A 24,102-nucleotide genomic window follows, 5' to 3' on the forward strand; every position below is an offset into this window, starting at 1 on the left:
AGGCGGCGGCGGCGGCGGCGGCACCATGTTCCCGGGGACTGCCTGAGCCGCCCGGCCGGGCGCCGTCGCTGCCAGCCGGGCCCGGGGGGGCGGCCGGGCCGCCGGGGCGCCCCCGCCGCGGAGTGTCGCGCTCGGGAGGCGGGCAGGGGATGAGGGGGCCGCGGCCGGCGGCGGCGGCGGCGGCGGCGGCGGCCGGGGGCGGGCGGTGAGCGCTGCGGGGCGCTGTTGCTGTGGCTGAGATTTGGCCGCCGCCTCCCCCACCCGGCCTGCGCCCTCCCTCTCCTTCGGCGCCCGCCCGCCCGCTCGCGGCCGCGCTCGCTGCTCTCCCTCGCAGCCGGCAGGGCCCCCGACCCCCGTCCGGGCCTTCGCCGGCCCGGCCGTCCGCTCCCGGGGGTGTTTTCGCGAGCAGGTGAAAATGGCCGAGAACTTGCTGGACGGACCGCCCAACCCCAAACGAGCCAAACTCAGCTCGCCCGGCTTCTCGGCGAATGACAGCACAGGTGAGGAGGGGTCCGGGGCAGCGGGGGCCCGGGGCGCGCTGTCACCCCCACCTGAAAGAGAGTGTCCGGGGGTGGTGGTCGCGGATACCTACCGAGCCGGGAGCCCGGAGCAGGCCCCGCAGCCGGTTCCCTTCGCCCCGCGCCGGAGGGTGGAAGTTCGTCGCAGGACTGTCACTGGGCCCGAGTTGGGCAGCACACGCCCGGTGCACTCGGCCTCCCCGCACCCGATCAGCCCTCCTCGCGGGGACCCGAGTGGCACTCCAGGAGGGAAGAAGTAAAGTGCAGTGTGTGGGTTTGTTTGGTAATGTCCTACGCATCCATCCGCGGCCGTGTCCACACGCGTGGCCGTCCAGAGGAATGACAGCGGAGGGTACCTTTGATGCTTAGAGAAAGCAAGATCGCGGCCAAAAGTAGCGCAGTGTATTTTCTGGATTGGCGACACATTGACTAGGCTGCAGTCAGAGGATACTCACAGCAGCCGCCAGCTTGCGAGTTAGAACCGAAGTTTCTTGGAATGAGTGAGTTCCTTGGAAAGATGCTTAGTGCTTATTTTCAAAACTCTTTGTTTTTTTTTTTGTTGTTGTTGTTGTTTTTTTTAGTGAACTAGTCATTCCATTTTTCAAAATCCAAACTTCGTTAGCAAGATGTCATTAAAGTTGCTGTGGTGTGTTTCATTTCCATGTGTAACTTCAAAAGAAAGTTAAACAGCAGATTTAAGTTCATTTGGGCTGCCATCTCCATTTGAGTTTGTGTTGCTTTCACAGTGTAGATGTACAAAAAATTATGTTAAGGCATGTAGGAATTCCAATTTTTCAAAAAAATGTAGCAGGATACTGAATAAATCATCTTTTGTTTGTTTCCTCTCATTTAACAGCTTCCCTGGAAACTTTCTTAAGTAATCATTGCTGCTTAAGAGAAGTATTTAGTTTTCTATTCATTCAGTAATTCTGGGTCCTACTGCGCTGGTTCATGGTAACATGAACTAGTTGTATTTCCTCTTTTAGAGCTCTCTCCCTTGCAGCAGAAACTTCTGTGCCGCTGCGAACAATTCCGTCTCCAGCGCAGCTTGCATTTCTCCAGTAGTCTTGCAGTGGCAGCATCTGAAAATCAGTTTCTAATGAATGAGTCCAAATTGAATTACATTGCTGCCTTCAGATTTGCGCTAGACACAGCTGTTCAACTTGTGGAAATAGTTCTGTGACCCACCACTAGCATATTCAAAAAACTGCTATTGCTGTTGAAACAAAACTTGAATTTTGTGGCTTAAGTTTGAATACAATTCCTGGAATCAAGTTATGATAAGAGACATTTAATATTAATGTGGAAGTGAAAAACGATTTTTAAAAATCAATCATAAGGAGATTCTTATCTAGTTAAAATTTCTTAAACAGTGGGGAGGAGTAAATGATGCTCATGGTATGTAAAAATCACTAATAATGTTTTTCTTTTCAGCTGATAAAAGTTGAGTTGACATTAATCTTATGAAACGAACTTACTGAAGTGAGAAATTTGGCAACAATAGTTTAAATGCCGTTGTACTGCAAAACAGATCTCAGTTGCTTCATTAATCTTGCTGTGTTTGAGTAGTCTTCAGTTGTGTGAGACGTAGGTCATACGAGGCGAGTTCAGCTTTGAAGCTTGTCTTCTGAAACTGGTAACCTGGATGGCTTTGTAGCTTTGCTATTGTTGAATGAATTTGTTGTAGATTTTGTCTTAAAAAGGGGGACAATTAGTAACACAAGACTTAACAAAAAGGCTTATCCTACTGTTTACATCCAGCTGTTTCCAAGATGGAGCCCGAAGGATAGCTTTTTCCATAGTAGTTTCCATTATGGGATGATCAGATGCTTAATAACAAGTTGATCAGAAAGGATTTTCCACACTTAACCAGCTTTTCCCTCTTCCTTTCCAGTTTTGATCCTTGTAAGGCACAGGGGCTCTTTTGTGGGACCAAAAGTCAGCTTTAAATGACTCTGATTTAATCCAAAGTAGAAAGTCGACATCATACTTAAGTTGGGTCCTGAGTTACACATTCATCACCATCACACTATTGTGAAAGGGTCTGTTAGTGTGGGGGACCAAGGAAGGGATCATTGTCAAGCACATTAAACAAGGGGCTGGATGCCATGGCTCATGCCTGTAATCCCAGCACTTTGGGAGGGGGAGGCTGGTGGATCAACTTGAAGTCAGGAGTTCGAGAGCAGCCTGGCCAACATGGTAAAACCCCATCTGTACTAAAAATACAAAAAAATAGCCAGGCATGGTGACATGCACCTGTAATTCCAGCTACTTGGGAGGCTGAGGCATGAGAATCCCTTGAACTTGGGAGGCAGAGGTTGTAGTGAGCCGAGATCGCACTGCTGCACTCCAGTCTGGGTGACTGAGTGAGACGCTGTCTCTAAAAAAAACAAGGGACACCTTGTCTGGTGTAACTACTAGTCTAAGAAATTGAGTAATGAGATGGACAGAGATCTTAGGGATGTATATTAAACAAATAAATGGCTTGAGTTTTTACATTAAATACATTCAAAGGACTGAAGGCATTTGGTTAGGTGGGACAGACCCGAGAATAACATTCTTGAGAGACTCAATCTTATTTTAGTGAGGGGATGTGTCTCTGAGGCTCCCAGGGGAAAATTGGGCCTAGGGGAGCAGGGTCTGTGCTCTGTGCATGAGATCAAATTTGAGGGAGGGGGACCTCTGTCTGGGAGCTGAGGGGTTGAAAGGAGGAGGAGGCCTTGGCAGCCTGAGAAACAGGAGCTACTTAGACTGCAGTGCATGTCTGTAGAGACTGGCCTGTGGGGCCACCAGTGTCACTTAGATGTTTCTGTGCAGGGTAGCAGTGAGCTGAGAGAAGAGTGCCCCCAACACTGGGGATCTGCTCAGCCAGGGTGCTGCTCATCGGGGGCATGGATGTTGCAAACAGCACTCCCTAAGGTCAGGCAGCACCTCGGAGTGAATTAAATGTCACTGCCACTGATGACAAACAGAAGTCGCTGAAGGCTGGGAAGCTTACGCAGATGTGATGCAGAAATAGGGAATGTGCTGCGAAGGAGGGTAGCAAGAGGAAGAAGGAAAAACAGTACCTTTCACCCTGCTGAAGCAGCAGCCCCGGAGAGGCACAGAATTGGATGGCCTCAGATGTAAAAGTAGCATTTTCTTGTATTGTGTTGAAGGCTTAACACTTTCTCATAGATGAGGTCTTCGTTTACTTGGCACCCTTACAAAAAGTGGGGACTTCATGTTTCCAGTATATAGTTAGTTGGGTGTTTTGGAAACTTCTTTATTTAATATATCCAAGTTAAAGTAGTGTATTGTGTCTTTCAACAGCAGAGATTCATGATTTAACAGTATAAGACAAATATCCAGGCAAGCAGTAGACTTTATTTTTGTTTTGCTTTTTGTTTTCTAGGGTTTTTTTGGTCAGCTTTATTGCAAAATTTGCACACAACAGACTGTTTCTAAAGTTTTTGAAATTGCAGGCCAGGGTGGTAGCTCATGCCTATAATCCCAATGCGTAGGGAGACTGAGACAGGAGGATTGCTTAAGGCCAGGAGTTGGAGACCAGCCTGGGCAACATAGTGAGACACTATCTCTACAAAAAAAATTTAAATTAGTTGGGTGTAATAGTACAATCCTGTAATCCCAGCTATTCAGGAGGCTGTGGCAGGATGATCGCTTGAGCCCAGGAAGTTGAGGCTGCAGTGAGCTGTGATCATGCCACTGCACTCTGACCTGGGTGACAGAGACCGTGTCTCTGGGGGAAAAAGGAAAAGAAAAACTACATCCTGAAGATTGAACATAGCTATATTTCATCCTGTGCTGTATAAGTGGCTCTAAGCAGTTGTGATTACATTTTATGACGTGAATCCCTTTAAATGCAATAGAGAAGCTTATTTAAAGAAAGCGATGGCGAATACAGTTGTCAACCAAATGATCTGTTATGTATGTCTGGTATGTATGTATTATGTATCAGAGTGCTTTTCTCCATATCACCTCAGTTTGTTCCTTACAGCGTCCTGTGAGGAAGGGAAGATGCTGTTACTGCTATTTTCTAGGTGAGGAACTGGACTTGAGAGGTGATACAGGGTCAAAACCAGATCCAACCTAGATTGTTAAAGTCAATGGTTCTATGTATTTGTTTTCTAAGTCTCTATCTGTAACAATGCACTTACTTGAACTGAGGACCCAGGAACCTCCCATGCTTGGTAAGTTTCAGTAGCGGCCCTCCGCCACCAAAATGAGGTCGCTAGGGGGTAGGTTTGTAACCACCTGTGGTGGGGGCAGCCAGGAGTGTATTCTTCCTCTGGGTTAGGGGCTCCCCCTTTTCCCTTTGGTTCTGGTGTTATTCTCAGCGTGAAGTGTGTGGGCTCATGTTCCTGTTTACCTCAGGGAGAATGAGAAACAGTTATGTTACCCCATCAGTGAGTTCTGTCTAAATAGAAATAAAAGTTGTCATAGAGACCTTTAGGGCTAGGACGTTTCATGACCGTGCTTCACTTTTGAATAACAGAGGGGTGACAGCGGTGACCCCATTCAGAGGTCCTCAGGGATGAAGGTAGGCAAGGACAAGTCATGTGCAGGGCACCTTAGAGGGCCTTCAGAAGATGGACAGTGGCTCCTGGCTGAACATTCAGATTTGATTCTGTAAACAGAATTGAACATAACTTACAAAGAGACTGAGTCCTGCAGTCGGAAGTTGATGCTTAGATTAGTAGCCTGTGTTTTCACAGCTTCTAAGTTGTGCGTTGTAATTGTGTGACAAAGTATGTGATTACTTGGGGGGTCCATAATTGCTTGTGTTTTTACTTGATGTATTTGAAAACAGGAAAATGATTTTGCCAAAGTGTGTCTTACTTTAGTTAAGATGAAATGTACCTTATTGTGAGTTTCTGAAGATTGCAAAGCTTGTCAGTTTAGTTTTTGGGGTCCCATTGGTGAGGGCACCCCTCTTTACCTCACTCAAATCAGCTCTTCACATGTATTCCAAGAAACTAGAGGGCATGCTAAGAGGTGTTTCTCAACAAAGGGTTTGTGCTCAGATGCGGTTGGTTGTAGCTGAGGAATCTGACTGCGGACTTTCCCAGAGCCTTGGTGTGCTGATGGGGCACTGTGAGCGAGGGGCTGCAGTTGGACCACTTTCAATCCTGTTTGACCCTAGAACTCTTTTTAGCCTATTTATGGGTCCGCAGACTTTCTCTGTAAAGGGCCAGAGAGCACGTGTGTGGCTTTGTGAGCCATAAGGTCTCTTGTTGCAACTACTTAAGGCTGCCATTTCAGCAAGAAAGTAGCCATATTCGAGTGGCCATGGCTGTGTTCCAGTAAAACTTTAGTTGTAAAGACTGGTGTCTGAGGACTTGACCCATGGGCTGCAATTTGGTGACTCTGATATAACGTGGGACTTAATTCTCTGAGCACCCCTTGGGGAGCACTGGCCTGCCACGGCTGCAGAGACAGCTTTAAGGAAAACAGCAGCAGGGCAAGTTTCCCCAGCTGCATGAAGTGGAGCCAAGAGAGCCCAGGTGAGCAGCAGGCTTGCACGGGTCTCCTGTCTTGGAGCACTTCAGAGCTTAGCAGGGTCCTCTCCCTCTGTCTTTTTTGTTCTATGGATGGATGACTTGATTTAAAATCAGACGAGTTTATCAGAAAGTCAGGTGACCCTCTGCATTTTTCTTTGTTCTTTTGCTTTGTGTTGACCCCGGTGGCCCACATGGTATTTCTCATCCCTCTTTGTCATCTCAGGCTCTAGGCTTCCTCCCCTTCCTGTGACACCAGAAGGTGAGAGTCAGCAAGAACTCTAGAGCCTTTCTACAGCCCTTTTCCCAGTGCTTCCCTCCCCAGGGACAGCGCCTGACAGCTAGTAGGCCCTCAGGAAATATTTGAGGGAATTGGTGAAAGAGTTATATGGTATTTGTCCCTTAAAGTTCTCATCATTTTCTTGTTAAGATTTCACTTTTAAGCAAATTGCCACCTATCTTCAAGTTGGGTCTGTTATTTGCTTCCGTAATCCAAGTTCCATACCCATGGTATCCCACCCGGTCACTAAACCAACTGGCCTTAGGAGTGCTGGGGCCAGAGCATGTTTGGGGCAAGTTATATCAGCTCTCTGAGCTCAAAGTCTCCTCATCTGTAACATGGAGATAATAACAATTCCCATCTCAGGGTAGTTATGAGGGTGGCCTGAGATGATGTGTGTCTGGCATCTGCGCTCAATGAGAACTGACACTGGCGTTAACCAGGGACGTTGTTATACCTCATAGTCCTAGGACTTACTGGGAGTGCTAGTCTGATTGGACCAAGACCTGTTTCTCAGCAGTTCTGGAAAGGACAGAAGCCATGTGCTCATATCCCCAGAAACCAGTGTGCAGGCACGCGTGTGGTAGTGTAACACATACATAGCCGGGAATTCTGTCATCTATACCATTGACTCTGTCTCCATTTTTTATTGTATTTTTAAAATAGGAATATGATGGCCATGAAATTTTAAATTTACGAGAACTTAAATGGTGTCGTGTGTTCCGAAATTTTTCTTTTAAATCAGATCAGGATGTACACTGAAAATTGATAATTTTGAAGCATATTTCATGGACCAATTAAGCAGCAGACAAGTATGTGATTCTGTTTCTTTACTGTGTGTAATTTATCTTGAGGTACCTGTTAAGCAGTAGCAGTGTACACAGGATTCTGATAGATAGATGCCTGTGAGTAACTTAGAACCATCTTGACAAGATGAAACCTCGAGGCAAAACTTAAGGAAAGAATACAGAAATGCAGTTAAGTGCCAAAACTCTGGAACCAGAAAGGGTGATCTGAATAAGTCTTCATTTGCTCCCTCCCCTGTTTCCTGAGTGTCCCCGTGTGTGGAAGTCCAGGGCTGCATGCCCCAGTGGGAGGCAGGCCCTGGCATGGTTGAGGAGCCTTGGGCTCCTGTGACAGCCCTCCTGCTGAGTCAGCACAGAGCCAGGAGTTGGGGAAGCCTGCCTGTTTTCCATGCATTCCTGGCTGTTGGGGAAAGCACCCTGACCATGACAGTTTGTTTCCTGGGGTATCGTTGTAGGCCCATGGCTTGCTTGCATCTGAGTCGTCTTCTGGTTGTCCCCAGACAGTCTCTCCTAAGCTCTGAAACTCCTGGCCATGCCATCTGCTTTTTAGCACATGTGCCCAGCGTTTCCTTTAGTCCTCTCTGAGGCCTTTTCCTTGCAGTGCATCCCTCCAGATACACTCCTTGCTTTAACTGGAAAAGGATGCTACTCTTCCCAGTCAGTCTCAAACTTGGCTTTCAGGAAAATTCTCCCATTGCATGAGTCTTTCGTGCAGAAATGTAAGCCTTGGGAGCAGTGCCTGTGGGGGCTTTTGCCTGTTCTCCTTTGCCTGGAGCTGTGCTTTGCTGACAGGGGTGCCACAATAGGCCACGAGCAGAGTCCCTGGGGCGTCCTGGAGTGGTCAGGACTTGAAGAGATTTGAGCATGGGCACACAAATCAAATTGGGGAAGGCTGTGTGAAAGGCATGGAAGTAAACAAAAGTGGCCCCTCTCTTTTTAAAGTTTTTTTTAATTAATTTCCTAGACAGTATAGGCAGTGACTGTGGCTGTATTTAAAATACTGCCTTTAGGGTGTTTTCTGGTTCTAAATTTAGGAAGCAAGGCTATTTTTGAGCTCTGTCTCCAAAAGTTGAATTCCTTTTAAAACTTACCCTTAAGAAAGATTTGGATATTATCCCGTGTGACATTTTCCCCCGTGTTTCATTTCCATTAATCAAAAGACTGTTTAGTTGAACCATCGCTAAGAATAGTAAAATCTAATGGGGAAAATAATTCTACATGATTAAATCTGACTTTACTTTCCCATTTCTAGGTGTCCTGTCTGCTGTTGTTTGAAAATGTCTTAATTTGCCTTTCTAATATGCCTGTACTATGCTGTATACAGTAGGTGTATCTTCCAGTTGCACCTAATTCAACCTTTCGAATTTGAATAATCTGTGATAAGGAGAGAAAACTAGCTGTGTAGTGCAGTTGTACAATTCTGTTGTAAAGCAAATCTTTTTATAATTCAGAAGCTGCTTCTCCTCCCCCTAGTTTGGATTTTTCTTATTAAAACTGCACCACCTAAACATGTTTTAACTTTATGGTTAAAATAACCAGTGAAATAGAAAAATAAGTCACTATTCTCTATGATAACCTGTAGAGAAGGCTTGTACAACATTTAAATAAGGAGATTTGGGTATTTGATTACAAACTGAATGAGGACATTCAGGAGCTATAGAAATTTATCAGGTAATTAGGGTTTGCTTAGACAATTATGGACTCTACGAGTTTGACCCATTTGCTTTGGATTAAAATATTTTGAGTATTTGTCACCTGATTAAAAGTAGAACCTTCTAACCGTGAGTCACAGTTGAAGGAAATGTCAGAGCTTTTTATACTGGGAGGCGGTCAGTGTAGTGCTGAGGAGGGAGCTCTGGCTCCTGCTCAGAGTGGACTCTTGAGTCCCAGCTCCCAGCTCATCAACGCTGTGACTTGGACTGGTGACATCACATTTGAGTTTTGCAGGGTGGGGTGTATGTGTGTGTGTGAGAGAGAGACTCAGAGAGGGAGATCTCTAAAAGGGACTTTTTACCCTGCAATATTCCATTTCTCTTCCTTCCTTCCTTCCTTCCTTCCTTCCTTCCTTCCTTCCTTCCTTCCTTCCTTCCTTCCTTCCATCCTCTCCGTCTTTCTTTTCTTTTCCTCCCTCCCTTCTTTCTTTTCTTTTCTCTTTTCTTTTCTTTCTTTTCTCTTCTCTACTGTACTCTACTCTTCTTTCCATTGGGGTCTTGCTTGCCCAAGCTGGTCTTGAACTCCCAGCCTCCAGCAGTGCTCCTGCCTCAGCCTCCTGAGTAGCTGGGATTACAGGTGTGAGATGGAGTCACTGTGCCTGGCTCTGTTTCTGCTTACTGTGATTAGCTTGGTACATTGGGCTACTAGGGTGCCTGGCATATGGCAGGTTGAGGCAGCTGTTATTATTGTTTAATTGTATGGGAAAACATGAGCCATCACCTACCTCTTGGGCCAGTGAGGACGGAGATGATGTAGCCTGACCCAGAATCAGGAGGCTTCTTACTGAGTACATGGGAAGCTTCTGCCCCTACCTATTTGGCTTCCAGTACCAGCTCTAGTGCAGTTTGGGAACCAGTTTGTAAGAAAATGAATTAAGAGCTAAGATTCGGGCCGGGCGCGGTGGCTCAAGCCTGTAATCCCAGCACTTTGGGAGGCCGAGACGGGCGGATCACGAGGTCAGGAGATCGAGACCATCCTGGCTAACACAGTGAAACCCCATCTCTACTAAAAAATACAAAAAACTAGCCGGGCGCGGTGGCGGGCGCCTGTAGTCCCAGCTACTCAGGAGGCTGAGGCAGGAGAATGGCGTGAACCCGGGAGGCGGAGCTTGCAGTGAGCTGAGATCCGGCCACTGCACTCCAGCCTGGGCGGCAGAGCGAGACTCCGTCTCAAAAAAAAAAAAAAAAAAAAAAGAGCTAAGATTCGAGAATCTTACAAAATGGGTAATCGTTTGACTCATTTTACTGCGTCTGTGTTTGCAGTTCAACTGTTCTTTATTGGAAAATTGAACTCTTAATTAAATGGAACTGTGTTTCTAGTTATTGCTTCAGAACAAGGGCTTGATTTAGATTAGGACTTAGAGAAAAGGGAAAAGTGAATGCAGAGAAATTATAAACATAGTATTTTATTGAAAACAGAGTTGGAGAGAAAATGGCCTTGGGATCACTGTCCAGTTTGGTCAGGTTGGTTGAAAGGAATACCAGTGAAACTCAATTTCCTCCCGGGCTCAGCTACACAGATCTTGAAAGGAACAGATTCAGCTCTGTGCTGTACTGTAAGACTTTTCTCTTCCTGCAGATTCATAATAGGAAATTCTTTAAATGGAGGTTACTGTTTTACTGTTATCCTAGATTCGGTGTGATTATTTTTTTTTATAAGTAAAAGTTACCCCGTGGTGGACAAAGAATTTTTCCCCTAATTTGTGGATATCTTTACTTAAATCTGATTTACATATTCAGTAAGTCACCTTTATTGAAAATAACAGAAAGACATAAAATATTGATAGATTTTCTGTGTCATTGTGGTTGTTCCTCTACTACCGTGGGAATCGGTTTTTGTTTGAAGAGCACACCTGCCCATAGTTGAACTTCTGTTGAAAAGTCTCTGAGGGAATCATTTGAATGATGGCGAGAGAATCAAGTGTTTTGCTTTCACTGATGGCTTTCTCAGTCACTGAAACTTAGGGGAGAATGGATTCTTTCCCAGCAGGAAGAGGGTGGATTGAGATGTTTCCTTTTTCTGGGATGCCTTTGTTCTCAGGATGCCCTCCAAGCCAGCGCTGTCCAGTGGTCCTTTTTGGGAGGGTGGCTCTATGTTGTATCTGTATGACAGGGTACTGGAACCGCGAGCCATGTGTGGCTGTTGAGTACTTGAATTGTGATTAGTGTGACTTAGGAACTGAATTTTAAATGTTATTTGATTTAAGTAAATGAAGATAGCCACATATGGTTAGTCGCTACGGTATTGGACCGCACAACTGTAAGTACATTTACTTATGCTGTTTGTCTAGAGTTTTCTTTAAGATATGTATCACCTAGATATTTATGACAAAGTTCCTTTAAAACGATCATTTTTTAAAGATGCAAGACTCCAAAAAAACAAATGATGAAAGACTCCTTCAAAAATATTCACGGCTTAGGTCACGCTGTTCAGAATTATTCACTAATTTAGAAAATATTTGTTATGCTATGGTGTAGGCCCTGGCGATCCGGTGGGGACGTGACAGGCCCTGTCTCTGCCCTCATGGGTGGTGATGGATACTGGACAGGTAACCGCAGTCAGGTGTGACCTTGGAGGGGACATACTGTGCACTGACTGGGGCACCAGACAGGGTCTGAGCCTGTTTTGAAGGGTATTGGAAGTCCCCGGGGGCTGTGACGTTAGCACTGACACCTGAGGGTGAATAGGAGATGGCAGATAGTACTGTTCCAGGCGGGAGGGAACAGCACACATAGCAGGCATGGAGGACTGACTCTTGTGACAGTTTTTGGGTTATATTCACTGGGCTACCAGAATTTAGGAGGCCTCATAGTCTTGCTTCTGAGAGGGTGGAGACTAAAGGTGTGGTTCTGCCCTGCAGGGGTTGGTTGGGCCTGGGATCCAGTCTTGACTCCTACCACTTCATTCTTTTATTCAGCAAATATTTAAGCACATTTTATGTGTATCACCTGTGGTGATAACAGTGGTGGCAGAAGCTGCTTCTGTCCTCAGGGAACTCTGAGTTGTGTGGTGTGGGTGAGCAGTTCCGTGGTGCCCACCATTGCCTATAGCATTTCACACCGAGCTCGATGTCTGACTGGAAGGAAGTGGATGCCTCAGGCTGGGTGGTCAGGGAGGCTTGTTGGAGGAAGGACACCGGAGCTCATTGAGGGTGAGTAGAGCTTCAGCTTCGGCATCTGAAGGTGAGGTAACGTCACCAAGGGCCTTGAATGTCAGACCAATGAGTCCAGTTTATTGTTTTTTAGGGCTTATAAAACACAATTAAGTTTTTAAAAAACCCATGTCTGGAGTAATTGGGGGAACTCTTGTGATTTATTTTCCAGAAGTTTAGATTAGCTTTTTCCAAGGTGTACTTTTTCATCCAAGCTCTGTAGGGAGGTCTGTAGGGAGAGTAGACAATGCTTTCCCCTCCTGAGCCCCATTTTTGGGAGGAAAAGGGCCCCATGGAAAAGAAGCTTAAGAACTGGAGCTAGTGTTCTTATTTAAGATGTTAGGAAATTTTTGTACAATTTTCTTTTAAAAGTTTTTTTAAGTTCTTTTCAGTAGATAATATATTCATATGGTTCAGAATTCCAAAAAAGCAGAGTAATTGGTGAAAACCCTTCCTCCTCTCTGTTTCTGGTGTCACTGGTCATAGGCAACCAGTGTTAGCTGTTTCTTACATAATCTAGAGATGTACTGTGCGTAGCCAGGCAAATATGGTCTCTTCTTACTCTTTTTGCCCTAAGTAGCCCATTATATGTTATTCTACTATCAATGCCTTTCAGACTGATAACGCATCTCAGAGCTGTTGGAAATGTTAGTATTAGAAATGCAGGCTTTGTTCTATTTTTTTTTTTATTTATTTTTATTTATTTTGAGACAGGGTCTCACTCTGTCCACCAGGCTGGTGTGCAGTTATGTGATCACAGCTCACTGCAGTGTCCACCTTCTGGACTCAAGCAATCCCACCTCAGCCTCCCAAGTAGCTAGGATGACAGGTGCATGCCACTATGCCTGGCTAATTTTTTTTTTTTTAGTAGAGATATGGGGTCTTCCTATGTTGCCTAGGCTGGTCTTGAGCTCCTGGGATCAAGCAGTCCTTCCACCTCAGCCTCCCAAAGTTTAAGGATTACAGATGTGAGCCACTGTGCTTGGCCCAGGCTTTCTTTTAATTAAGTCTTCTTTTTTAATGGTAAAATGTTTTGGTGCTGCACTTAGATAACACAAAACAATTTTAATGTTTTCACTATATTATATAAATAGGAATAATTGAAGTTTTCTTGTTTTTTGTTTGAGACAGAGTCTTGCTCTGTCTGTCACTTAGGCTGGAGTGCAGTGGTGAGATTATATATAGTTCACTGTAGCCTCAAACTCCTAGGCTCAAGCCATCCTCCCACTTCAGCCTCCATAGTAGCTTGGACTACAGGCATGCACCACCAAGCCCAGATAATTTTTTATTTTTATTTTTGTAGAGACAGGGTCTTACTATATTGCCTGGGCTTAAAGTTTTTTTTTTTTTTAAATCCATGTCATCTCAAAGAATATTAGAGGTTTTGTTATTGTCATCAAAATGCATGTCATGCAGCCAGCTCACACAGCAGTTGTGTTTATTGTCTCTCAATTCCTGGAATCGATTCTTAAAACTTCTGGTTTTTATTACCTACCTTACTTAGTATTTGAAATAGAAGTATCTGTGGGTTAGCAACCTATTTCAACACCAAGCAGATACAGTTTCTTGATTGGTAGGACTTCTAAGAACATTCTCATTAACTCCAGACCTTTTCATTAATTTAGTAAATTAATGTAGAGATTGTAAAACACTGAGTATGACTCAGAAATCCTTTAGAAAAGAAAGGGTAAAATCAGTGAAGCTCCATCAGAAGAGTAGCTGAGTTCCCTGGCATTGCAGATCCAGTTGAGGGAGAGTGATGGGTACTTAGGAGCGAAGACAAGATTGAGAATCAGTGAACAAAGGATTGAGAGCAAAAATGATAATTAGATCTCTTTTAGGGGTAGAAAGAGATATGCTAATGGTGTATATAGGAAATTTCTAGAAGGAAATTTCTAGAAATTGTTTTTCGGGGTTGAGCTAGGGATGTTTTGGGGGCTGTTTTTCATTTTCTTCTGAGTTTTTTTTTTTTAAAAGCAAAAAACCATAAATGTATTACTTTCATACTGAAAAAAGAAAAACTAGTTAAAAACAAATTCAAAACAAAACATATTTTGGGGGTATATATGTTTTTGTATTGTTTTATTTTTATATTTGTGATTAGGATAATCTGTTAAATGGTGACAAGCAAAGTTTTGGTTAATTCGTGTTGCAAAACCTTTAGACCTGTAATGAGAATTATTTGAACAAAGTACAAATTACCCCTAAGAGGTGCCATCCAGAGATAGGAAAATGTGACTGTTTTAGTGTGGCATCTGATCATCACGTCCTTTGTCACAAGCCCCATTTTTAGCATCATTTTTATATTAGAGGTTTCTTCATTGATTTGCTAGAAGCCACAAGACCTGACAGCCAACTAATTTTTGAGTATTTTGAAATAATGTCAGATTTCCCTATGTGAACATTGGGTACAAAATGTTACATGTCGATTGTCACATCCCTTTAGAAAAAAATACTTACTTTTGAAAAGTTCTTCTTTAAAGTGCCCTTCTTTTCTAGCCTTTTAAGCTTATTTGTACACTAAATACACTTTAAACTAATAGTAAGCCCATTTCAGATTTTATCCTCAAATCATAAACACTCTAACTGGAAACTGGAGCACCGGGAACCATTCCAGGTGTTATCACCTGGTGCTGAAGTTAATCACCTGGACCAGTACACCTCCAGTGGGGGTGCCTTAAAAAAATCAGTTTCTTGGCCGCGTGCGGTGGCTCATGCCTGTAATCCCTGCACTTTGGGAGGCTGAGGTGGGTGGATCATGAGGTCAGGATATTGAGATCATCCTAGCCAACGTGGTGAAACCCCGTCTCTACTAAAATATAAAAATTAGCTGGGCATGGTGGCGTGCACCTGAGCCCCAGCCACTTAGGAGGCTGAGGCAGGAGAATTGCTTGAACCCAGGAGGTGGAGGTTGCAGTGAGCTGAGGTTGCGCCACTGCACTTCAGCCTGAGGAGCAGATCGACTCCCATCTCAAAAAAAAAAGTAGTTTCTTTAATTACTTAATCTAGTAGTTCATTCACATGGCTCAGAAAACTCAGAGGACAAAACTTGTAGAGAGAGCCACCTTACACCTAGTTCCTGCCAGGTAACCACTGGAAGTAGTGCTGTCTTCCAGGGTTTATCTGCATTCAGGCAGACACTGTTGTCTCATAGTTCTCTCTTCCCCTTTCCTGCCTTTTTCTTCTTAACTGAGGTAGCATAGTGTACACATGGCTGCATACCTTTATTGTCTTCTTATAGTTGCCTACCATTCCATTATGTGAGCTGTGCCATAATTGCTTTAATCCTGTCCCCACTGATCGACATTTAGGTTATTTCCAGTCTTGTCTTCTCACAAACAGAGCTTTAATGAATAGCCTTGTAAAGTTATGCAGGCAAGCAAATCTATGGAACAGATTCATAGAAATGGAATTAGTGGTTAAAAGGCATATGCATTTATAGTTTTGATCATAGCAGATTTTCCTTCAAGAGCCTGTGTGTTGGTAGAGTCTTAAAATGTGAAAAGCAGGCCGGGCGCAGTGGCTCATGCCTGTAATCCCAGCACCTTGGGAGGCTGAGGCAGACGGATCACGAGATCAGGAGATCGAGACCATCCTGGCTAACACGGTGAAACCCTGTCTCTACTGAAAATACAAAAAAAAATCAGCTGGGCACGGTGGCGTGTGCCTGTAGTCCCAGCTATTTGGGAGGCTGAAGCAGGAGGATGGCCTGAACCCGGTAGGTGGAGGTTGCAGTGAGCCGAGATCTTGCCGCTGCACTCCAGCCTGGGCGACAAAGCAAGAGTCCATCTCAGAAAAAAAAAAAAAAAATGTGAAAAGCAGCACATATATATTCTCAGTATATACATTGTTAGGTATGTTGCAGATATTCTTTTTTTGAGATGGAGTCTTGCTCTGTTGCCTAGGCTGGAGTGCATTGGCATGATCTTGGCTCACTGCAGCCTCCGCCTGTTGGGTTCAAGTGATTCTGGTGCCTCAGCCTCCTGGGATTACAGGCATGTGCTACCATGCCCCGCTAATTTTTGCATTTTTAGTAGAGGAGGGGTTTTGCCATGTTGGCCAGGCTGGTCTCGAACGCCTGACCTCAGGTGACCTGCCTGCCTTGGCCTCCCACAGTGCTGGGATTACAGGTTTGAACCACTGTGCCCAGCCACAGATATTCTTTATCAGCATAATCTGTGATGAGTAACACTAAGGTTGTTCTTCAGCTTGTGATTCTCCATGTTGTGCTTCTTAGTTGTTTCTGAATTCTCTCATTTTATGATGTACCTTATTATTATTATTTTGAGTCAGGGTCTCACTGTCACCCAAGCTGGAGTGCAGTGAGGTGATCTCGGCTCACTGCAGCCTCCATCTCCCAGGCTCAAGCAATTCTCTCATCTCAGCCTCGTGAGCAGCTAGGACTACAGGCACATACCACCATGCCTGGCTAATTTTTGTACTTTTTTTTTTATAGAGACCAGGTTTTGCTATGTTGTCCAGACTGGTCTTGAACTCCTGGACATAAGCAGTTCACCTGCGTCGGCTTCCCAAAGTGTCGGGATTATAGGCGTGAGCCACTATATCTGGTCCTGGCATACTTTTTGGACTTAAGACATTCATTTTCTGTTTGTGGCTCTCAAATAGCCCGCACGCCTCCACGCGTTCGTTGTACATGGAATTGGCACTTCCAAGTCTGCTTTCACGTCTGGAATATGCTCTTTCCCCCTTTCTTGACTTCTTGTTGCTGCCTGCCAGCTACATCTCACAGCATTTGGGGCAGAGGACCTGGTCTCTGGATGTCCGTTTGCTTAATCTTATGGTATGGCTGGGGAGTCTGAGGTGGTTGGGAATCTGGGGTCTGGGGCTGCTTCTGCAAAGGCTAGATCCTAGCTCGGCCCCGACATTCTTCCTCCTCCAGAACTATTCTTGGCTGGAGAATCCTCCGCCTGTAAGCAGGGTGGACAGGTGGCTGACTATAGCACCTCTCCGGGGTGTGGTGCCCCTTTCAGCTCTGGTGGTGGTCAGCAGTCAACCCCTTTTTGCTCTCCTGTCCCAGATAATTGGGCTAATGTGCAGGGGCTGCTAGGTCATTACTGTGTTCTGGTGGGAGCTGGCTGCTATGACAGCCACCTTCTGTTCCACCCTTGTACCCACCCTTCAGGGTTGAGAGAGGCAGCATGCAAACCATGTTGAGGAAACTAACATTGTCTTGGCTGTCTGGGGATGGCACTTTCCTGTGACTTATAAGTGCACCAAATAAAAATAGACTGGCTGCATTTCCAGGACAGTTTAGGGTCCCAGGTGACAAAGAACTTTGAATAAGGACTGTCTTGGGTTTTTTGTTTTTTTTTTTTTTTGAGACAGAATCTTGCTCTGTCACACAGGCTGGAGTGCAGTGGCGTGAGCTCGGCTCACGGTAGCCTCTGCCTCCCGAGTTCAGCAATTCTCCGGTGTCACCCTCCCAGGTAACTAGGATTACAGGCACCCACCACCACGCCTGGCTAATTTTTGTATTTTTAGTAGAGATGAGGTTTCACCATGTTGGCCAGGCTGGTCTTGATCTCCTGACCTCAGGTGATCTGCCCACCTGGGCTTCCTAAAATACTGGAATTACAGGCATGAGCTACTGTGCCTGGCCCTGTCTTGCTTGGGTTCTTTAAATGGAAGGTAAATAGCAATCATTCAGCGAAGCAGGATGTTTTTGATACCTGATACCCCATGAAGTGCATTTGAGAATGAATAAAAAAGCTAAAATTTTATAATCAATTACACAAAGTAGATTTTACCTTTTCCAGGTAGCATTCTTGAAAATTGTATTAAGTGCTTTTGATAAATCAAATATTTCCCTTCTGATTTACATCACAGTTTCTAAGGTTCTGTAATTTTTATTTCAGTTAGTTTAACCTAATGCCGTAGCTTGATTTCTTTCCCCTGCCTTCAAATTTTGAAGTTCATGATGTTCCCATATTAAATGTACTTACTAGGCAGGTTTCCATCTAAAAGAGTCCCCCTGGATGGACCCTTCTGTGACATGAAGAATATCCTGTAATTTAACTTTCAAATAAGAGGCAAACATTGAACAGAGCTTTAGAGGGAAAGGACACTAAGAAAAGACAATTCCAAAGAGGCAGGGACAGAAGACAGCAAGGCAGGCAGGCAGGCAAAGCTGGCTGCTCTGCCATGGAGAGCTTCAAGGGAAAAACTTCAAGATGGCAGGAGCCCCTCAATAGCTACGAATTCGATACAGTGGGAAGGGCCTCACTTTGGTAGATATGTGGATCTGATACAGTAGGAAGAACCTCACTAGAATGTACTATATGATGAATGGACTCCTTGGGGAAGATCATTGTTAATGTCCACTTAAATATTGTTCATCATACAAAACACAGCATATGACAGGAAAACAAGAAAACCCGAATTCTAGGCTCTAGTATAAATGTTAAGTGCTGTCTTGAGGGCTTTAAGACAATTCAGTTTATTAAACCTAAATTTAATAACCCAAGATTGTGTCATTGCACTCCAGCCTGGGCGACAGAGCAGGACTGCCTACCGTAGTGAGGCCCTTCCCACTGTATGGAACTCGTACCTACCCTGGGGTTCCTGCCATCTTGGAGTTTTTCCCTTGAAGCTCCCCACACCAGAGCAGCCAGCTCTGCCTGCCTGCCTTGCTGTCTTCTGTCTGTGTCTCTTTGGAATTGTCTTTTCTTAGTGTCCTTTCCCTCTAAAGTTCTGCTCAGAATTTGCCTCTTATTTGAAGCCTTTCCTACTTTTGTTCACTACCTTATTCCACTTGGCTGTAAAATATGACATACGTGTTAATCAATTTAAGTTTGTGACTTGGTGTCCATGGGCTGTCTTCCTGAATTAGAGTACAGTCCTCTGGGGAGGCCGACTTCTATTCTAGTCTCAAACCAGCCAATCCTGCACTGAGTGAGGGCCGCTGAGCAGTGACTTGCAGTGACTTGCTTCCTTCTGGAGTTGGGGGCTGCCAGCCAAGCTCCCTGGCTCTTCAGCAGATCACTGATTCTGAGGAGGGGCAAGACTTAGTCAAGATAAGATCACTGTTGAGAGTGAAGTACAACCTCATTATTCTGTTCTAATTAGGGGTTGGAGTGTCTGCATAAAAGAAGCCTGAATTACAGAAGATTTTAGAAGGAGGTTGCTTTAATTATTTCCTAATAGTCATTGTAAAAAAAGAAAAAAAGTTAGATGTCTTTTGGGAACTTGTTTAAATGCCTAGATAAAAATTACTTACGATGGCATAAATATTAATAAAACAGCTTTTCTCTTTCCTTTTTTTTCTTTTTTGGTATGGAGAGTTATTCCGTTCTATATTTTTTTTGTATAATCCCCAAGAACTTTCAAAGCAAAGTAACCTTATAATTCTACTAGAATTGCCAGAGATCACCAGGGTTGAGTTTATTAGCAAGTCACTACCATTGATAAGTAGTGACTGTTGAGCGCCTGCTCTGTACCAGCCCTGTGGGGCCAGGTTCTTACAGGCTTTGGCTGGTTCAGCCCTCGTAGGTGCCTTGGGAAGTGGGCTTGGGACAGTGATAATAATGACTAATATTTTTTGAGTCATTACTGCATGCCAGGCTCAGTGCTAAATGCTGTATGGTTTAATTCTTCGATCAACGATCCTGTGAAGCAGGTGCTACTGTCCTTCCATTTTATTTTATTTTATTTTATTTTATTTTTTATGTTATGTTATGTTATGTTATGTTATGTTATGTTATGTTATTTGAGACAGAGTTTTGCCCTTGTTGCCCAGGCTGGAGTGCAGTGGCGCAATCTTGGCTCACTGCAACCGCCACCTCCCGGTGATTCTCCTGCCTCAGCTTCCTGAGTAGCTGGGATTATAGACACCTGCCACCATGCCCAGCTAATTTTTTGTATTTTTTAGTATTTTTAGTAGAGATGGGGTTTCACCATGTTGGCTAGGCTGGTTTCGAACTCCTGACCATAGGTGATGCACCCGTCTTGGCCTCCCAAAGTACTGGGATTATAGGCGTGAGCCACTGCACCCAACTGTCCTTCCATTTTAGAGCTAAGGAGCAGTATACAGGGAGGCAGTAGCCGTGATGACAGCTGTGATCTGAACCAGGGCTTGGTTGAGTACTCTTCTCACTACACCAGACTGCACTTCCTGTGTCCGTAGTGTCTAATTAGTAAGAGATCAGTAAACACACCGAGAGCCTAGTGTGGCCTCCAGGTCATTGAACAATAATAATAACGCTGTGAATCCTTCCACCAGTCTCTAGATTCCTCATCTTTAGATGTGAACTTTTCCAGGATGCTTTGCCCTTGCTGGATCAAGTTTTTTGTATGTAGATTTTTTCCTTCAAATTTTAATTAACAAATAAAAATTGCATGTGTTTATAATATACAACATGATGTTTTGAAATATCTATACATTGTGGATTGGCTAAATTGAGCTAAGTAACATATGCATTACCTCTTCCTGTGTCTACTGTTAATTTAGAAATTAAAAATTTTTTTTGGAGCCACAGTGGCACATGCCAGCAGTCTTGGCTACTTGGGAGGCTGAGGCAGGAGGATTGTCTGAGTCCAGGAGTTTAGGAGTTTGAAGCTGCATTGAACCGTGATCACACTTGTGAATGACCACTGCACTCCAGTCTGGGCAGCACAGACCCCATCTCTTAAGAAAAAATTCCTTTTGGAAGTTTTTCGAGGATAGGTAAATAGGTGAATAAAAATGTTTAACTTTTGAAAGATTTAATGGAAGCATTTGAGTAGTCAGGGTTGTAGTTCAAGTCTGAGGATGTAGGGAAAAATCAGGTTTCTCCTATACTCATTTATTTCTATATTCAGTGTCAACAGTCAATACAGAACACTTCTGGGACCAGATTTGTGGAGGTTCCCCCAGCCACACACATACACTGAGTAAGCACTTGGTACTGCAGCAGGCACCAGCTGACATGTAGATGGTGTCAGATCCCCCGGTTGAGGGCTCATTCCCCAAGACTGCTCCCGCCCCCTGCCGTTTACAAGCCCCGAGTTGTTTTACCTGTGCTTCTGACTGGCTATAAATAGGGTTCCCACAAGCCCCTCCTTGGGTTCAATTAATTTGCTAGAGCAGTTGACAGAGCTCAAGGAAACATGTTTACGGGTTTTTTTTTTTATTGTAAAAGATATTAAGAAGGATACCACTGCATATCAGGTGATAGGGCAAGGCATGTGAGAGGGCCGTGTAGCTTTTTTGCCCCCTCCAAGTATGCCCCTCTTCAGGAACCTCCATGTGTTCGGCTCTGTGGAAGCTCTCTGAACCCTCTACTTTTGGGTTTTTACGGAGGCTTCATTACATAGGCATGATTGATAAACCAATGGCCGTTGGTTATCAGCTTAATTTAACATTTCTCCCTTCCTGGGAAATCAAGGATGGGCTGAAAGTCCCAGTCCTCTAATCAGTCATGCCTTGGTCTTCCTGGTGACCAGCTCCCATCCGAAGCTATCTGGGGGCTGCCAGCCATCAGTCAATTCGTGAGCATACAGAAAGACATTACTGGCTGGGTGTCGTGGCTCACACCTGTAATCCTAGCACTTTGTGAGGCTGAGGCGGGTGGATCACCTGAGATTGGGAGTTCTAGACCAGCCTGACCAACATGGTGAAACCCTGTCTCTACTAAAAATACAAAAAATTAGCCGGGCGTGATGGTATGCGCCTGTAATCCTAGCTACTTGGGAGGCTGAGGCGGGAGAATCATTTGAATCCGGGAAGTAGAGGCTACAGTGAGCCAAGATCTTGCCACTGCACTCCAGCCTAGGCGACAGAGCCAAAAAAAAAAAAAAACAAAAAAAAACCGAAACCAAAAAAAAAAAAACCTGCTTTGGAGAGTCCCAGGATTTTAGGAGTGGTATGCCAGAGACAGGGTGGAAGACCAAATACATATTCACAGTATTACAAAAGTAATGCAAAAGACAATCTAAAGAAACCATGAAAAAAAAAATCTAAAGAAAGGAGACCTTTTTCACAGAAAATAGGGATGTGAGAGAGAAATTAGGAGTGGGTGAGGAAGATAAAATATGTGTGGGAGGGAAAGCAGAGAAATATGAACACATCACAAAACAGCATCTGAACTCTTACTTGCTTATTTCTCACACTACTATTGCTCATTCCACATTATGCCATTTACTCTGTGTATCAGTTCTAGGGTTGGGGTTCATTGATGCTGAGTTTGTAGTCAAAGACTGAAATATACTTGGGTGGTCCCCTAAAAGGTAAAGAGGGCAATAGGAAAAAGTCTTAAAGAGAAAGATGAGTTAGTGTAATATTTCTAGAGACTTCTTTATTGTTTCTGTTTTCAGAAAGTAGTAGTAAATGTTAAGATTACTTAAGATTACTGCTTTTTATCTTTGACTTGACAGGCAGCTTGTTGATACTGTGTATCCTCTATAATTCGTGCACTCAGACGTGGGTTTATTGAGTGCCTAGTACATACGAAACATTTTATGCGAGGCACTGAGTAGATAAGCAAGACAGGATCCCTGCTTTCAGGGAGCTTACAGCCTCACGCGTTATAACGTGAAGTTGTTAGCATAATTTTAATGCATTATGTCTGTAGGAGCATAAAATAGTTCTTATTTCCAGGAGAAGGTGTGATAAACCAGTCCTGTCCGTTCAAATAATTTGGGACTCCAAGTGGAATTCGAAGAAAAAAATAAGGTATTAGGAAAGAAGAGACTGTAGAAAACCTGAAGAAAGGTGTGTTTTGTGGATACTTTGGCTGATGCCTTTGACATTTTTTTCAGATGAGACTGTTTTCAAATGTTATTGGCTGCACAGATTGATTTAGCCACCCGCCTGGGGTTTGATTCTAATAGTTCATTCCTTGCTTAAGGTGAAATGCTGATTTCTGATCATGATTATTAAGAATGGATCCTGGAACAGATGTGGGTCCCATTTGTCTTTCAGTGTTTAGGAGTGATCCCCGTCTAACAGTCTCTGTGTGCGGACTGCCGACTTGGGTTTCCGAGTATAGAAGTGAATGTCTCTCTACCTTGCTTGGTAAACAGCTTGTCTTTCCTGAGGCTGCCTGAGTTTGGCTTTCTCCTTCCTAAGTCCCTATTATTTTCCTCATTCCTCACTGGGTCTGCCCAGCCTTGTATGAGTGTGATAGAAATGGGAAGTGTGTAGCCTCTCTTTACTCTCATTTCAGCTTAATGAAAGGGGTAGCCTCCTGGTTGGCAGCCAGGAAGCTCTAAAAGAGAAAATTCCTGTCCCTAGCTATGAAAGTATGACAGGCAGTGTTTGCTATTTGACATTGGCTGGGGAAGTCTCCCTTGAGGTGCAAACGCCCTGGGTGCAGGGTGCCCACAGTCTCCTTTGCTTTGCATTCTCCTGGGCCCCTGGTGACGGTCAGAGAGAAGAGAGCTTACCTGGGACTGGATCGCTGTCAATCCTGAACCTTAGGAACTTCCGATGATACAGATTGCTCTTGCTCAAGCCATGTGTTGGGACACTTTGGTATGTAGAAAGCAAAGCTGTGCTGTGTTGCAATATCCTGGCCTGCCTCCTTCACTCCCCTTTGTCAGTTTTTTTGAACTAGGGAATATGAAAATGTGACAGTGGTGAATAGAAGGGTGATGGTACGACTATGTGTGCCCCTATCTTGTCTTTTAAAAAGCCACACCTATATATTTGGCTTTACACATATTCATATGGTGAATTACAGAAGAAAAATCAGTCAACTCTCCCTTCACCCAAACAGCTGGTATGTGTATTTGGACTGAAATAGGATGAAAAAGTGGTCAGGGTGGTCAGAACATAGCAGACCAGTGAAAAACAAAAACACTACCCAGGACAGAAGCCCTGCTTACAATTTGGAAACTTGCCTGTGAATTTGAATTTGGTAAGAACTAGAATAAATCACAAATGAAAACTGATACTCTGAGAGTGGCAGGATGATAGGTGAATTTTTTAACTCTGGGGTGTTGGTACCCTTGTTTTACAGGTGGGGTATGAAGATGCAGAGATGAAGCAGTTTGCCCAAGGATGCAGGATTTGAACTCCTGTGCTCAGCTTCCAGGTGTTCTGTTCCCATTGGCCTACACTGAGGCCAGCCCTGCTGGGTTTCACTCACTACTCTCTGAGTTTGTCTGCTCTTCTGTGGCCTGGCCTCCCTCTCCTAGG

General features: G+C 44.4%; 1 protein-coding gene across 2 annotated transcripts in view; it reads left to right on the forward strand.

Moving 5' to 3' along the window:
- Positions 1 to 212: 212 nt before the first annotated feature.
- The window catches only part of CREBBP (CREB binding protein), a 155,545-nt gene continuing 131,655 nt past the window's right edge, over positions 213 to 24,102 (forward strand). For both annotated transcript variants that reach the window (XM_025370196.1, XM_025370197.1), the window contains exon 1: positions 213 to 500. In XM_025370196.1, the coding sequence (XP_025225981.1) occupies positions 416 to 500 (85 nt within the window). In that variant the 5' untranslated portion in view covers positions 213 to 415. The remainder of the gene's footprint in view (positions 501 to 24,102) is intronic.

The sequence above is a fragment of the Theropithecus gelada genome, chromosome 20 (assembly GCF_003255815.1).
Source record: "Theropithecus gelada isolate Dixy chromosome 20, Tgel_1.0, whole genome shotgun sequence".
Taxonomy (NCBI): Eukaryota; Metazoa; Chordata; class Mammalia; order Primates; family Cercopithecidae; genus Theropithecus; species Theropithecus gelada.